General features: G+C 49.8%; 1 protein-coding gene across 3 annotated transcripts in view; it reads right to left on the bottom strand.

Annotated features, from left to right (window-relative positions):
- Nucleotides 1–18008, bottom strand: part of CPNE7 (copine 7) — a 74992-nt gene that overhangs the window by 22555 nt on the left and 34429 nt on the right. For all 3 annotated transcript variants that reach the window (XM_040329621.1, XM_040329622.1, XM_040329623.1), the window contains 6 exons: nt 16672–16761; nt 13666–13764; nt 10044–10130; nt 8537–8596; nt 8011–8144; nt 7517–7571 (listed from right to left, as the gene is read on the bottom strand). In XM_040329621.1, the coding sequence (XP_040185555.1) occupies nt 7517–7571; nt 8011–8144; nt 8537–8596; nt 10044–10130; nt 13666–13764; nt 16672–16761 (525 nt within the window). The remainder of the gene's footprint in view (nt 1–7516; nt 7572–8010; nt 8145–8536; nt 8597–10043; nt 10131–13665; nt 13765–16671; nt 16762–18008) is intronic.

Below are 18008 nucleotides of genomic sequence, written 5' to 3'. Positions count from 1 at the left end.
CACCTCAGACTCAGAGATACGACGGCGTAGGAGACTTACGCTGGTTGTATCTTATACTAATTCTGGCGTATCTGATTCTTTGAATCAGGCGCCAAGATGCGACGCCTCACACTCAGAGATACGACGGCGTAGGAGACTTACGCTGGTCGTATCTTATACTAATTCTGGCGTATCTGATTCTTTGAATCAGGCGCCAAGATGCGACACCTCAGACTCAGAGATACGACGGCGTAGGAGACTTACGCTGGTCGTATCTTATACTAATTCTGGCGTATCGGATTCTTTGAATCAGGCGCCAAGATGCGACACCTCAGACTCAGAGATACGACGCCTCAGACTCAGAGATGCGCCGTCGTATCTCCTACGTGAATCCGGGCCGTAATGTTTGGCGGTTCTATGTAAATTTTCTAGCGAAAAAAATGATGATTTTTCCATGTAGGAGGGAAGTGTCAGAATTGGCCCCGGGGCCTGAAGTGGTTAAGTAATTCATTTTTTTGAGGGCCCCTTTTTTTTTCTGCAATCCCGCGAAGGATAATTGCAGCTGCCGCAATTATCCGCACATAATTGATGCAATTAATTAAACCAAACTCCGTAAAACAAGGGATGAAAGGAAAATGAGGGTTCAAAGTGCAATTCATTGCGATGTTTACCATTATCATTTATCATTTGCAGTTCAGTTGCTCGAGCGAAGAGAAAGCCCCACTGATGACGATCTTTTTGTCTCCACGAAGCTCGGGATTGGTTGAAGTATTCGGGCTTCATTAACGAGCGCGACATTCTTCTCAGATATAAAGGAAGTCATGAAATCCACTAATAAGCCAATTAACACTTTTACCTGTTTTGTATTTAATAAAAGGAGACGGTAACAAGGACATCCGACCCCCTCCAAAATGTTTCGTCTGTGCCCTCCCCCTCTACCACATCATACACTATATTACCAAAAGTATTGGGACGCCGGCCTTTACACGCGCACATCAACTTTAATGACATCCCAGTCTTAGGCCTAGATTCACATAGGGCGGCGTAAGTGTGGGCGGGCGTAGTGTATCGTATTTACGGTACGCCGCCGCAACTCAGAGAGGCAAGCGCTGTATTCACAAAGCACTTGCGTCCTAAGTTACAGCGGCGTAGAGCACATGTGCCGGCATAAGCGCACCAAATTCAAATTGGGAAGAGGTGGGCGTGTTTTATGCAAATAAAGCATGACCCTACGTAAATGACGTTTTGAACGTATGGCGCATGCCCCGTCCTTGGACGTATCCCAGTGCGCATGCGTCGGATAGAATGCCTAAGATACGTCAAACACTGCCTACGACGTGAACGTAACTTACGCACAGCCCTTACGCAATCGACGCAAAAAGATAAGCTTGTTCCGACGTCCATACTTTGCATGGGCTGCGCCACCTAGAGACCTGCTTTATCTTTACGCCGGCGTATGTCTTACGTAAATGGCGTAACTAATTGTGACGGGCGTACGTACGTTTGTGAATCGGCGTATATTGCTCATTTGCATATTCAACGTGGAAAACAACGGAAGCGCCACCTAGCGGCCAGCGTAAATATGCGCCCTAAGATACGACGGCGTAGGAGACTTACGACGCTCGTATCTTAGCCAAATTCAAGCGTATCTGGTTTCCAGAATACGCTTAAAGATACGAAGGCGCAGGCACTGACTCACTATTCTTCCCACTGACACCAATGATGGGACACTATTCCTCCCACTGACCCCAATGATGGGACACTATTCCTCCCACTGACACCAATCATGGGACTCTATTCCTCCCACTGACACCAATGATGGGACACTATTCCTCCCACTGACACCAATGATGGGACACTATTCCTCCCACTGACACCAATGATGGGACACTATTCCTCCCACTGACACCAATGATGGGACACTATTCCCCCCACTGACACCAATGATGGGGACACTATTCCTCCCACTGACACCAATGATGGGACACTATTCCTCCCACTGACACCAATGATGGGACACTATTCCCCTCACTGACACCAATGATGGGACACTATTCCTCCCACTGACACCAATGATAGGACACTATTCCTCCCACTGATACCAATGATGGGACACTATTCCTCCCCACTGACACCAATGATGGGACACTATTCCTCCCCACTGACACCAATGATGGGACACTATTCCTCCCACTGACACCAATGATGGGACACTATTCCTCCCACTGACACCAATGATGGGACACTATTCCTCCCACTGACACCAATGATGGGACACTCAGTGCATTTCGGAGTTCTGTGCGTCTTTGCAGCACAGATGCGGACCACCAGGCAAAGCCTCCCAGCGGTTGGCTGCGCATGCGCGTGTGAACAAGGCCACATTCTGGATGTCGGCCTATCAGATAAACACGTTCCAATTATGAACGCACCGAGATAAAGTGGAAGAGTCTTCAAAGACGCTTTTCAAAAGAAACATTTCCTGTTTGATTTGCAGCATCAGCACCTAATTGAGAGGAAAGTCTCTTCGCCATGAAGGATGATGAAAGAGATCCTCGTTCATTATTCATCCTCTCCGATGATTGGCCCAACACTCCGATCATCAGTGAGGAACGCCGACCTTCCTTGTGCTGCTAATTACTGAGGGCCGGCGATTGAACCTCTTCAGAGAGAGAGAGCGGCTCACATACACCGAGATCAATACAAGGGATCCGATCCTGCACCCCTCCCCCACCCAGAGGGAGAGACACGGACTGGACTCCTGCCAAAGACACTGCGAAAGTCCTGCTCAATCTGGCCTAAAATTCACAACACACTAAATCCGGGGTCTCCGATCCTTGCAGCACGAGGGACACACATTGTACATTGGATACAAATTTGGGCAAAAAAATATGTTTTATAAAATAAAAGATTACAATTGAAATGAATGAATAATCATGATCCAAGAAATAACTTCACATCGGAGTCCCCCAAATCAGGGCCCCCAGTTCACACCAGAAGCCTTCCACATTACATCAGAGCCCCCTCCGCCATTACATCAGAGCCCCCCAATTACATCAGAGCCCCCCTCCCCCATTACATCAGAGCCCCCCATTACATCAGAGCCCCCCTCCGCCATTACATCAGAGCCCCCTCCCCATTACATCAGAGACCCCCCATTACATCAGAGCCCCCCTCCCCCATTACATCAGAGCCCCCTCCCCATTACATTAGAGACCCCCCATTACATCAGAGCCTCCCTCCCCCTTATATCAGAACCCCCCTCCCCCTTATATCAGAACCCCCCTCCCCATTACATCAGAACCCCCCTTACATCAGAGCCCCCCTCCCTATTACATCAAACCCCCTCCCTATTACATCAGAGCCCCCTCCCCATTACATCAGAGCCCCCCATTACATCAGAGCCCCCTCCCCATTACATCAGAGCCCCCTCCCCATTACATCAGAGACCCCCTCCCATTACACCAGAGCCTCCTCCCCATTACATCAGAACCCCCCTTACATCTGAGCCTCCCTCCCCATTACATCTGAGCCCCCTTCACCATTACATCAGAGCCCCCTCCCCATTACATCAGAGCCCCCCATTACATCAGAGCCCCTCCCATTACACCGTAGCCTCCCTCCCCATTACATCAGAAACCCCCCCCCCCATACATCAAAACCCCCCTCCCCATTACATCAGAGCCCCTTCCCCATTACATCAGAACCCCCCCTTACATCTGAGCCTCCCTCCCCATTACATCTGAGCCCCCTTCACCATTACATCAGAGCCCCCTCCCCATTACATCAGAGCCCCCCATTACATCAGAGCCCCTCCCATTACACCGGAGCCTCCCTCCCCATTACATCAGAAACCCCCCCCCCCCCCATACATCAAAACCCCCCTCCCCATTACATCAGAGCCTCCCTCCCCATTACATCAGAAACCCCCCCCCCATACATCAAAACCCCCCTCCCCATTACATCAAAACTCCCCTCCCCATTACATCAGAGCACCCTCCTCATTACATCAGAGCCCCCCTTATATCAGAACCCCCCTCCCCATTACATCAGAGCCCCCCTCCCCATTACATTAGAGCCCCCCTCCCCATTACATCAGAGCCCCCCTCCCCATTACATGAGAACCCCCCTCCCCATTACATCAGAACACCCCCATGACATAAGAACCCCCCTCCCCATTACATCAGAGCCCCCCTCCCCATTACATCAGAGCCCCCCTCCCCATGACATCAGAGTCCCCCTCCCTATTACATCAGAGCCCCCCTCCCCATTACATCAGAACTACCCTCCCCATTACTTTAGCACACCCCCTGCATCATCCACCCTCAGACGGTAAACCTCATTTCCTAAAGTCTCTCCAGGAAGTAAGGCAGAAGTAGTGGATCTGTGTTTTTAAACCGCTATGAAGAGAGTGAGGTAAAGGTGTGTGGAATGAATGGAAAGCTGTTTTATGTTTGCAAAAGAAGTACAATAATGCTACCTAGGTACATAGGGGAGCTGGAATCTGAAATAGCCTTGAAATAAATGCGAGTGTGCATGGAGCCTCGGAGATTCTGGAGCCTCGGAGATTCTGGAGCCTCGGAGATTCTGGAGCCTCAGAGATTCTGGAGCCTCCGAGATTCTGGAGCCTCCGAGATTCTGGAGCCTCCGAGATTCTGGAGCCTCAGAGATTCTGGAGCCTCAGAGATTCTGGAGCCTCAGATATTCTGGAGCCTCCGAGATTCTGGAGCCTCAGAGATTCTGTAGCCTCCGAGATTCTGGAGCCTCAGAGATTCTGGAGCCTCCGAGATTCTGGAGCCTCCGAGATTCTGGAGCCCCCGAGATTCTTTCCTTTATTTAGCACAGTTGCATTCATTGCTGGACGGATCAGCATTTCCCTGAAAGATTTTATCCATTGGCTAGAATTACTTTTTAATTACCAGCTGTCTCCTGCGCTCCCATCCATCAGCCTGTCCTCCTATTATAAATGGGGGATACATGAGATACATGGGAGTGATTAGGGTGGGAATGGCCACTAATGGCTCCGGATTCAGGAGGGAAATCAGGTGGAATAATATAAGATGAGAACATTCATCACATGAAGTCCAACATTGAAGTCTAACCTGCGTAGGGTGAGCTCCCCCGACATCTCTAATGTCCACTAACACACCATTACCACAACTGGGACCCAGTAATCCCGGGTGCTGTACTGGGAAATAGACAACCGCTGCAGTTTTTAGAGAACTTTATTAAGTGCGGCCAAACAGCGCACAATCCCTGCCGCCAACGCACCACTAAGGCCCCGTACACACGACCAAACATGTATGCTGAAACTGGTCCGCGGGCCAGTTTCAGCATACATGTTCGGTCGTGTGTAGGCGCGAGCGGGCCGAATTCCAGCAAACATTTGCCCGCCGGGCCTTTTCCCAGCGGGCAAATATTCCTGGACGTGTTTTAAAACCGTCCGCTGGAATCCTGCCCGCTCGGACATGTACGGTCGTCAGTACAGACCTACCGTACATGTCCGAGCGCCCGCCATCCCTCGCATGTGTCGAATGACTTCGACGCATGCGTGGAAGCCTTTAAATGGCAGGCCCGCCCACGTCGCCGCGTCATCGTCGCGGCGACGACGCGGACACGCCCTGCGTAGTGTTTACGCGCGGACTTCTGTACGATGGTTAGTACAACCATCGTACAGAAGCCCTCTGGCAGGCATGTACGGTGAAAACGGTCCGACGGACCGCTTTCACCATACATGTTTGTTCGTGTGTACCCGGCCTTAGCCTAACGTCATAAGAGCAGTACTGCGTCCAATCAGGGATATACAGTATGTGGGTCTTTACCAGAAACAATGTGTGCAATAAGGTTCAGGCACTCCTCCTTTACAAGTCACCCCTTGTCTCCGCCTCTACCCGCCTCAGAGCACTGTCCCCTGTCTCTGCACCCTACCCACCTCTGAGCACTGTCCCTTGTCTCTGCCCCCTACCCACCTCAGAGCACTGTCCCTTGGTTCCGCCCCTACCCACCTCTGAGCACTGTCCCCTGTCTCTGCACCCTACCCACCTCTGAGCACTGTCCCCTGTCTCTGCACCCTACCCGCCTCTGAGCACTGTCCCCTGTCTCTGCACCCTATCCACCTCTGAGCACTGTCCCCTGTCTCTGCACCCTACCCACCTCTGAGCACTGTCCCCTGTCTCTGCACCCTACCCACCTCTGAGCACTGTCCCCTGTCTCTGCCCCCTACCCACCTCTAAATACTGTCCCTTGGCTTCACCCCCTACCCACTTCTGAGCACTGTCCCTTGTCTCTGCCCCCCACCCACCTCTAATACTGTCCCTTGGCTTCACCCCCTACCCACCTCTGAGCACTGTCCCTTGTCTCTGCACCTTACCCACCTCTGAGCACTGTCCCCTGTCTCTGCACCCTACCCACCTCTGAGCACTGTCCCTTGTCTCTGCCCCCTACCCACCTCTGAGCACTCTCCCTTGGCTTCACCCCCTACCCACCTCTGAGCACTGTCTCTTGTCTCTGCCCCCTACCCACCTCTGAGCACTGTCCCTTGGCTTCACCCCCTACCCACCTCTGAGCACTGTCACTTGTCTCTGCCCCCTACCCACCTCTGAGCACTGTCCCTTGTCTCTGCCCCCTACCCCCTCTCTGAGCACTGTCCCTTGTCTCTGCCCCCTACTCCCCTCAGAGCACTGTCCTTGGTTCCACCCCCCTCCCACCTCTGAGCACTGTCCCTTGGTTCCACCCCCTACCCACCTCTGAGCACTGTCCCTTGGTTCCCCCCTCTACCCACCTTACTGTTATACAATAAGGTATTTAGTAAAAAAACTATTTTTGGTGGGTAACCAACCTCTCAAAGTCATACAATCTTGTCAGGGTAATGTGCTGCCCCCCCTGGTTGTTACGATATAATGATATTTACATTGTGGAGGGCCATCAACCTGGTTTATTGTCTGGTTTAGGTGTCTCATTGACGAGCCGGATGTGAACCCAGGAACTCTTTTGGTGGGCAAGAGTTGATCGCAGGGCCGATCCGAGGCGGGTGCCCGGGGTGCACTGTACCCGGGCGCCAGAGGGGAGGGGGCGTCAAGGGGCAGGGCACCATTGGTCCAAGTGTGCTGCCATCGAGTTGGCATTGTGCTTTCCCGCAGCAGCTGCCCTTGGTTGTAAATAGTGCTGGGCGCCGACCGGTCAACGTTGACCCACCATAGACGTTTCTTCAGTTTACGGAACTGAATTTTGGATCCATTCCTTCCCACCCACATACTATGAATCTGCAAGTCTCATGACCCAATCACATCTCCAATCCGTCTGTCACCCGTCTCCAGGAAACCCAGAGGATGTGGGCACTTCAATGATGACCAAGACAATAAATGTTCCTCTCAAATGAAGGAGTAAAAAGCATCAATGGAGAAGCTTTTATATAAGTTTAGGCCTGAAGGGTGGCTGTACCAGGAAATGGATTACATATGTAGCGGGAGGTCCACTGTGACATCACACATATCAGAATTACAAAGCACAGGTATGTTATATAGACAAACCATTCACTTACCTCGTATTTTGGAGGAATACGTGCGCCAAATCCCAAAGCAGAAAATCTCTTATCGCTAAACAGAAAAAAACATCTAAAATGAGTAAACCGTACAGCATGAATGTTTTCTATACAAATACAGACGACAATTAAATGTGGAAAAATAAGTCCATTCAAAATAGCTCTTCATCATCAAACATTAATTACAATCCTCCGAGAACTGGCAAACGGCCATATCCACGGCGAAAGAGTGCGACGTTATCCCCCCCCACAATGTAGAACCTCGTATCCTCCACCATATACCACACTGAGGCTTACCGCCTCCGATGACGTCATATCTGACGAAACGACACTGAGGCTTACCGCCTCCGATGACGTCATATCTGACGAAACGGCTGGACAGAAATAGAAACCCTTTGATGGAAAAAACAACACCTGTATATATTGTTCCACTATGTGACCCCCCCACATTGTTCCCACCTCACTCAGAGGCCGGACATGGAGGAGTTCCGTACCTGTCGTAGTCTTGGCAGATTTCCCCTACAGCAACTAATGCTTTCAGGTATTCGTTGGGCTGGTAGGGGTTAATATAATGGAGAGAGCAGCTATTTCGAGGGTCCCCATTGGAGGCTGTGAAGTCTATGGCCACCTGAAAGAGAGAAGAAAAGCAGTGAGATTATACAGGAGTGGATATGCTGGCGAGCGGCTCCGAATGTCCAGGAAAATCTGGAGATTCCTGACCTGGGGGAGGTGGAACCAAAAAAAGGCTCCCAATTCCTCCATCTCTAGTCCATAGCGCCCCCTCTCTGCCGTAGTTTCTGCTCATTTCCATCCACCCGGGAGTTTTAGGCAATCCTGCTTCCCATTGGGTGTTCTCACTCTTTCTATTGGTGGGCAGTCATGTTGGAACAGGAAGGGGCTCCTCCCACAAAGTTGGGAGCATGAAATTGTCTAAAATGTCTTGGTATGCTGACGCCTTAAGAGTTCCCTTCACTGGAACTAGGGGGCCAACCCAACCCCTGAAAAACATTTGCTACTTACTGTAAAGTGGATCTGACAGCCGCCCATGATGTAATCCAGGAAGGAGTAAACTCTGTGAATCTGTGGTGTAGAAGAAAGAAAATTCATGGTTGGTATAAAAATCAAAGTAAGGGTTGTAGGTCATATTTCTGAATCCAAAACCATCTATGAGTTACATTTCCATGAGGCAATCTCTGAACTCTGCACTCTGTACATAGCGTGACCCTGAACTCTGCACTCTGTACATAGCGTGACCCTGAACTCTGCACTCTGTACATAGCGTGACCCTGAACTCTGCACTCTGTACATAGCGTAACCCTGAACTCTGCACTCTGTACATAGCGTGACCCTGAACTCTGCACTCTGTACATAGCGTGACCCTGAACTCTGCACTCTGTACATAGCGTAACCCTGAACTCTGCACTCTGTACATAGCGGAACCCTGAACTCTGCACTCTGTATGTAGCGGAACCCTGAACTCTGCACTCTGTACGTAGCGTAACCCTGAACTCTGCACTCTGTACGTAGCGGAACCCTGAACTCTGCATTCTGTACATAGCGGAACCCTGAACTCTGCACTCTGTATATAGCAGAACCCTGAACTCTGCACTCTGTATGTAGCGGAACCCTGAACTCTGCACTCTGTACGTAGCGGAACCCTGAACTCTGCACTCTGTACATAGCGGAACCCTGAACTCTGCACTCTGTACATAGCGTAACCCTGAACTCTGCACTCTGTATGTAGCGAAACCATGAACTCTGCACTCTGTATGTAGCAGAACCCTGAACTCTGCACTCTGTATGTAGCGGAACCCTGAACTCTGCACTCTGTATGTAGCGGAACCATGAACTCTGCACTCTGTATGTAGCAGAACCCTGAACTCTGCACTCTGTATGTAGCGGAACCCTGAACTCTGCACTCTGTATGTAGCGGAACCATGAACTCTGCACTCTGTATGAAGCGGAACCCTGAACTCTGCACTCTGTACATAGCGGAACCCTTAACTCTGCACTCTGTATGTAGCGGAACCCTGGACTCTGCACTCTGTATGTAGCGGAACCCTGAACTCTGCACTCTGTATGAAGCGGAACCCTGAACTCTGCACTCTGTACATAGCGGAACCCTTAACTCTGCACTCTGCCTGCTTTAAAGACGGCCCTGAGTGGGGGATGGAATGTTTTTGATGATAGTTCCACTTTCAGAACTACAAAGGACTAGGGTGTTGATGAAGACAGAGAAATAGCGAGGAAGGAAGTTCTCAGTCTCAGGCGTTTTTCCTGTCACATGACCCGGCATATTATTGGGGTGTCACGTGACCCGGCATATTATTGGGGTGTCACGTGACCCGGCATATTATTGGGGTGTCACGTGACCCGGCATATTATTGGGGTGTCACGTGACCCGGCATATTATTGGGGTGTCACGTGACCTGCAGAATCAGTGCAGCTTTCTCAGGCTTCTGTGGGGCCAAAACATCCCAAATAGAACTACAAACACATGAAACGTAAAGTCGGGAGTTTCTCTCACCTTCATGTCGGACAATATAACTAAACCAGAGTTCTTGTAGTTCCTCTTCTTTATTTTGTATTTCGGATTCATACAATCCCATTGCACCTAAAAAGCGATAAGAAAAGTGATCTTCGATTTCATTCACAATAAATATCTCTGCATTCTTACAGAAAACCCGCAGTGAGGAGGTCAATTGCCCCCCCCCCTTGCCCTATGGAGCGGACGCCCATGGACAGGACTGATAACACCGCTCGAGATTTTAGTGCAACAAAGGCAAAGTATACTGGAAGTCACAAGCTCATTGGATTTCTGGCAGGATCAGCGGGAACCGTTTGAACGAATTGAACAGATATAACAAAATATATCCGTCCCCCTTCATGGATTCAATTGTTTTTATATATTTTATTCCACGTTATTGGCTATCAATAGGCTTTCTCCATAATTGTTATCCAATTTCCCAGCATAGGATAGGATGGAAATAATCCTTGGGGTCGGTAAAGAGATTTATCTTCATCCCAGCAGCACCTTGCCGCTCAATGGCAGCTGAAATGCGTAAGTTAGAAAACAAAACGTTGTTTCCACTGCTGCTGATCGACTTTGTTATCAAGTGATCCGATCAATGCAGGTAACTGAGCGCTTTCGACAGCCAATTGATTTACCGGTCAGAACAAACAGTCTATTGAATGAACAACCAGTGTGTATGGCGGACGTCACACACATAGATCCTGATGTGGTATCCCCCCCCCCCCCCCCCCCCAGATTCATTATCTTATTGCCTGCAGATCATTATCAGATCTCAGTGACACCTTCTAATGCTGGAAACCAATTATTGGCTTTTCTATTTCTATGTAAGTTTAAAGTCACACTAAACTCTGGTTACAAAATGTGTTCTGAACTCCGAAAAGTCCCTCCTGTTGCTCACAGCTTCCTTCCTCCAGATCTACCAATTTAATGTTTTGCTGCTGTGATCTGACTTTCTTTTAGAGGGAGGCTACATTCATTCTTCATGGTCCCCCAATATAAAGGAATGTAGCCTCCTGGCCTTGCTCCCCCTGTATGTAGGAATGTAGCCCCCCTCTCTTGGTCCCCCTGTATGTAGGAATGTAGCCCCCCCTCTCTTGGTTCCCCTGTATGTAGGAATGTAGCCCCCCCTCTCTTGGTCCCCCTGTATGTAGGAATGTAGCCCCCCTCTCTTGGTCCCCCCTGTATGTAGGAATGTAGCCCCCCTCTCTTGGTCCCCCTGTATGTAGTAATGTAGCCCCCTCTCTTGGCCCCCCTGTATGTAGGAATGTAGCCCCCCTCTCTTGGTCCCCCTGTATGTAGGAATGTAGCCCCCCCTCTCTTGGTCCCCATATATGTAGGAATGTAGCCCCCCTCTCTTGGTACCCCTGTATGTAGGAATGTAGCCCCCCTCTTGGTCCCCCCTGTATGTAGGAATGTAGCCCCCCTCTCTTGGTCCCCCTGTATGTAGTAATGTAGCCCCCTCTCTTGGTCCCTCCTGTATGTAGGAATGTAGCCCCCCTCTCTTGGTCCCCCTGTATGTAGGAATGTAGCCCCCTCTCTTGGTCCCCCTGTATGTAGGAATGTAGCCCTCCTCTCTTGGTCCCCCTGTATAGAGGAATGTAGCCCCCCTCTCTTGGTCCCCCTGTATGTAGGAATGTAGCCCCTCTCTTTGTCCACCTGTATGAAGGAATGTAGCCCCCCCTCTCTTGGTCCCCCTGTATGTAGGAATGTAGCCCCCCTCTCTTGGTTCCCCTGTATGTAGGAATGTAGCCCCCCTCTCTTGCTCCCCCTGTATGTAGGAACATAGCCCCCCCTCTCTTGGTCCCCCTGTATGTAGGAATGTAGCCCCCCTCTCTTGGTCCCCCTGTATGTAGTAATGTAGCCCCCTCTCTTGGCCCCCCTGTATGTAGGAATGTAGCCCCCCCTCTCTTGGTCCCCCTGTATGTAGGAATGTAGCCCCCCCCTCTCTTGGTCCCCCTGTATGTAGGAATGTAGCCCCCCCTCTCTTGGTCCCCATATATGTAGGAATGTAGCCCCCCTCTCTTGGTCCCCCTGTATGTAGGAATGTAGCCCCCCTCTTGGTCCCCCCTGTATGTAGGAATGTAGCCCCCCTCTCTTGGTCCCCCTGTATGTAGTAATGTAGCCCCCTCTCTTGGTCCCCCCTGTATGTAGGAATGTAGCCCCCCTCTCTTGGTCCCCCTGTATGTAGGAATGTAGCCCCCTCTCTTGGTCCCCCTGTATGTAGGAATGTAGCCCTCCTCTCTTGGCCCCCCTGTATGTAGGAACATAGCCCCCCCTCTCTTGGTCCCCCTGTATGTAGGAATGTAGCCCCCCTCTCTTGGTCCCCCTGTATGTAGGAATGTAGCCCCTCTCTTTGTCCACCTGTATGAAGGAATGTAGCCCCCCCTCTCTTGGTCCCCCTGTATGTAGGAATGTAGCCCCCCTCTCTTGGTTCCCCTGTATGTAGGAATGTAGCCCCCCTCTCTTGGTCCCCCTGTATGTAGGAACATAGCCCCCCCTCTCTTGGTCCCCCTGTATGTAGGAATGTAGCCCCCCCTCTCTTGGTCCCCCTGTATGTAGGAATGTAGCCCCCCTCTCTTGGTCTCCCTGTATGTAGGAATGTAGCCCCCCTCTCTTGGTCTCCCTGTATGTAGGAATGTAGCCACACTGCTTTGGTCCCACTGTATCAGCAGATCTGGGGGTTTCTACTGAGGGAGGGATCTGCTGAACAAAGGTACTATCAGATCCGCTGAGTGGGGGTACCAATGAGCTGGGGATCCGCTGAGTGGGGGTACCAATGAGCTGGGGATCCGCTGAGTGGGGGTACCAATGAGCAGGGGATCCGCTGAGTGGGGGTACCAATGAGCTGGGGATCCGCTGAGTGGGGGTACCAATGAGCTGGGGATCCGCTGAGTGGGGGTACCAATGAGCTGGGGATCCGCTGAGTGGGGGTACCAATGAGCTGGGGATCCGCTGAGTGGGGGTACCAATGAGCTGGGGACCGCTGAGTGGGGGTACCAATGAGCTGGGGATCCGCTGAGTGGGGGTACCAATGAGCTGGGGATCCGCTGAGTGGGGGTACCAATGAGCTGGGGATCCGCTGAGTGGGGGTACCAATGAGCTGGGGATCCGCTGAGTGGGGGTACCAATGAGCTGGGGATCCGCTGAGTGGGGGTACCAATGAGCTGGGGATCCGCTGAGTGGGGGTACCAATGAGCTGGGGATCCGCTGAGTGGGGGTACTAGTGAGCCGGGATTCTATTCGGCCACTTTAAAACACACGGGGCATCTGCCAAGATTCACTAAAGCTTCAAAAAAGCATCACGAAGCATCAAACACACAAATAAAGCGCGATGAATCGTTAGGCGAAGTGTAAATCAGCCCTAAAAGATAAAAAAGGAACAATCCTCTCGGTGTGACGCACATCTGGCGCCGTAACGACATAATGATAGGACGCGCCGTGTCATGTGACCAGCTCCCGATGATTCTTTTTGTTTCATTAGGACTTTTTCTGATGGCGCGGGCGCCGGGTTATACCAGGACAGTCGCCACCGCTAATTTACATTTCAAAAGCCACATGCCTGTTTTCTCCGCTCCCCCTCCCCCCGCACCTGCTGAATTCTATCTCTCTTCCTCACCTTGTTCCCACCGATTGCCTTCTGCATCTCTTCAAAGGTTGCGTAAAACTCTCCAATAAAATCATGTTTTCCGCGGGAGTCATAATCCCAGACTAGGCACTGGAGGGGGAGAGAGAGGGGGGAGGGGGGGTTGGAAATGAGATAAAGAGTCAGAAGGAGGATTACAAGGATGGAGAGAGAGCAAAACACAAGAGAAAGGAACTGATTACAGAGAAAGAAGTGAGATGATCATTTAAAGAACACGTCAGCAATCAACTAAAATCACATTTTTCTCTATTGCCCATTCACAGAAGCCTTTGTATTTTATATGAATTAGTTCACACAGTACAAAGGCTTCAGTGATTGGACAGGAGAAGAGGAGGGGCAGGCACAGCAATCAACCAAATTCAAATTTTGATTGATGCTGGAGCTGAATCACCAACCAATAGGCACCTGGTTCAAGGTAAATAAAGCTGAATTACAGTCATTCACACTATGAGTTAAGCCCAACGAGGTTCATGTCACCTCCTGGACTTATATCATCTGACATGTTTATGGCTCTCCCAGGGGAAACGCTAAGGGCTGTGAGTAAAGAAGCACACATATAGAAGCTATGCCTGCCTCTCCTCTCTGCTGCCCATTCACAGAAGCCTTTGTATTTTATGAATTCGTTTACACAGTAAAAAGGCTTCAGTGATCGGACAGGAGAAGGGGAGGGGCAGGCATAGCAATCAACTAAAATCTATTTTCGATTGATGCTGGAGCTTAATCACCAACCAATAGGGACCTGCTTCAAGGTAAATACAGCTGAATCCCTCCCAGTAATTCAGCCACTTTTGTAAAAAAGTGAAGGCACACTATGAGTTAAGCCCAACAAGGTTCAAGTCACCTCCTGGACTTTTATCATCTGACAGGTGTATGGCTCACCCAGGGGAAACACTAAGGGCTGTGAGAAGAGAAGCACACACAGCAGCACTCGGCCTCCTGGGCTACTTTCAGAAATGTGGGATTTCTGGTCCCCCTCTGCACTCTCTAGCTCCTCCTACTGATACCTCCCCCACTACTGCATCCTGTAGTGACAATGGCGCTGCCGGAAAGAACTGCAGAGCGCAGTGCCACCTACAGAAGGGAGGAGGACCTACACCTGGCTACAAAGTCCACTTGTGCTCTTCTGGGCCACTTCCAGGAATGTCAGTTTCCTGGTTGCCCTCTGCACTCTCTAGGTCATCCTACTGATACCTACCTCACCCTTGCGTCCTGGAGTGACATAGGTACCACCAGAAAGTACTGCAGAGCACAGAGCCACCTACAGAACGGAGGGGGACCTGCACCTGGCTACAAGTCCTCCTGGGCCTACCCCACTTCTGCGTCCGGTAGTCACAAAGGTACCACCAGAAAGACCCGCAGAGAATGAGGTAACCAGAAATAGCAACTCTTGGAATTAAAGTCTAGAGTGTCGATTTCTCTTCAGTATGGCAGCCTTTGGCAGCGTGGGCAGTGGTACAGGTGAGAATTTTCTATCTTCTTTGTGGACTGTTTTTAGTGTAGAGTTCCTTTAAACCAGTGGTCTCCAAACTGCGGCCCGGGGGCCAAATGTGGCCCTTTGCTTGATTTTATCCGGCCCTTGGGGTGCTTTTTGATTCATTGGCACCAATGATGGGGCAGAATTCCTCCCAATGACACCAATTTTGGGGCAGCATTCCTCCCAATGATAGGGCAGAATTCCTCCCAATGATAGGGCAGAATTCCTCCCAATGACACCAATGATGGGGCAGAATTCCTCCCAATGATAGGGCAGAATTCCTCCCAATGACACCAATGATAGGGCAGAATTCCTCCCAATGATAGGGCATAATTCCTCCCAATGATGGGGCAGAATTCCTCCCAATGATGGGGCAGAATTCCCCCCAATGACACCAATGATAGGGCAGAATTCATCCCAATGATGGGGCAGAATTCCTACCAATGATGGGGCAGAATTCCTCCCAAAGACCCCAATAATGGGCAGAATTCCCCCCAATGACCCCAATAATGGGCAGAATTCCTCCCAATGACACCAATGATGGGGCAGAATTCCTCCCAATGACACCAATGATGGGGCAGAATTCCTCCCAATGATGGGGCAGAATTCCCCCCAATGACCCCCCTTAGGGTTAGGGTCTGGGTGCCCCCCCCCCCATCTCTGCAATAAACCATTGCTCTGGGGGCAGCCGTCCCTCCTGCCCACCCCTTGTCCCGGCCCTGCCCAGACCTGCAGGTAATACTTCAAGTGGAGGTTCACCCAAAAAACAATTTTTAACATTAGATTGAGGCTCGTTTTGTGAAGGGGAATCGGGTGTTTTTTTTTAAATCGAAGCCACACTTACCGTTTTAGAGAGCGATCTTCTCCGCCGCTTCTGGGTATGGGCTGCGGGACTGGGCGTTCCTATTTGATTGACAGCCTTCCGACGGTCGCATACATTGCGTCACGATTTTCCGAAAGTAGCCGAACGTCGGTGCGCAGGCACCGTATAGAGCCGCACCGACGTTCAGCTTCTTTCGGCTACTCGTGACGCGATGGATGCGACCGTCGGAAGGCTGTCAATCAAATAGGAACGCCCAGTCCCGAAGACCCATACCCGGAAGCGGCGGAGAAGATCTATTTCTAAAACGGTAAGTACAGCTTTGATTAAAAAAAAACACCCGATTCTTCTTCACACAAGCCTCAATCTAATGTTAAAAATTGTTTTTCGGGTGAACTCCCGCTTTAATTTACTCACCTGGCCCCTTATCCTATGAAAGGGAATAAATCAGAATACAAAAGTTTGTTTCCTGAAAAACTTTCTTTCAAATGTTTGCATGGGAATTATGTTACTTGCTGGAAATTTTTATTTTTAATTATATTTATTTTTTTCAATTTTGATACATTTATCAGGAGGAATGACCTGGCTATGCTGCAGCAGGATGGGTGGTGTCCCATATAATGTAATAGAAAGATTTGGTTTGTAGGGAAAAATAATTTCACGTTGTTGTTTTTTTTTTTCTTACCCTGAGCTTCCTCTTCTCCTCGCAGCAGCACAGAGAACTCAGCGACACCTTGAACGGCTCCCATACCGGGTTCAAGTTATTTTTAATGACCTGCACAAAAAATAAAATCTCTTTATATAGCGCGCAGAATCTCCCGCATTGAACCGCCACAGCAGTCACAGTCGTGCAGGAAACACATTTCACACTTCCAACCCCCTCCCATAGAAACGCAGCTGGAGGTCAGCCAGCAACAATCTGCCGCAATCACACAAACAGGCGCCCGCCCGGTGCGCAGCAAATGTATAACGAGAAGAAGAGTCCAGGGGGGGGGGGGGGGGCACGCCATTCCAGCTAAAATGAGAATTACGACTTTTTTGCTTAGAAGATAGATCACGATTTTCGCAGCGTAACATCATCTTTCACATTAAAACAACCAAAAATGGACGTTGGAACCGCGTCGAATTTTTCAATTTTTACGTCGTTTGCGTAAGTCGTCCGTGAATGGGGCTGGGCGTAATTTACGTTCACGTCAAAACCAATAAGTCTTTGCGGCGTAATTTGGAGCAAGCGCACTGGGATATGTCCACGGACGGCGCATGCGCCGTTCGTTCAAAACGTCAATCACGTCGGGTCACGATTCATTAGCATAAAACACGCCCACCTCTTCACAATTTGAATTAGGCGCGCTTAGGCCGGCACATTTCCGCTACGCCGCCGTAACTTAGGACGCAAGTGCTTTGTGAATACAGCACTTGCCTCTCTAACTTACGGCGGCGTAGCGTAAATGAGATACGCTACGCCTGCCTAACGTTAGGCTCGTCTACGTGAATCCAGTTAAATATTTTTTACTTGTTGCTATAATAAATAGCCCAATTTCTTTTAAAAAACATTTTTTTTCTCAGTCTAGGCCAATACGTATTCTTCTACATATTTTTGGTAAAAAAAAATTTAAAAAATCGCAATAAGCGATTGGTTTGCGCAAAAGTTATAGGCCCAGATTCTCAAAAGAGAATCATTTGCCTATACAGTACATTTACCTATACAGTATAAAAAAAAGAACAGGTAAACAATAAATCTTAGGATAAGTGAAGTAACCTACTAATGCGTTTCACTCTATGCTAGCGCTTACTCAAAGCAGCCTATGAATAATTAAAAGTGTGAAATGAGGAGCAAGAAGAGATGGAAAGTTATAAAAGTGAATGGAGGAGGGAGAGAAAAGAAAAAGAAAACTGGGAAGGAAGATGAGGAAAAAAAGAAGTAAATAAGGTTAAAAAAGTAAAAGGCAAAAGAATGGGAGGAAGTGAAAGAAATCTGGTGAAAGGAACAAGGGGACATGCAAAGAGAGGAGGAGAGTTAGG

The sequence above is a fragment of the Rana temporaria genome, chromosome 11 (assembly GCF_905171775.1).
Source record: "Rana temporaria chromosome 11, aRanTem1.1, whole genome shotgun sequence".
In the NCBI taxonomy this organism is placed as follows: Eukaryota; Metazoa; Chordata; class Amphibia; order Anura; family Ranidae; genus Rana; species Rana temporaria.
This window is presented reverse-complemented; position numbering and strand designations above follow the sequence as displayed.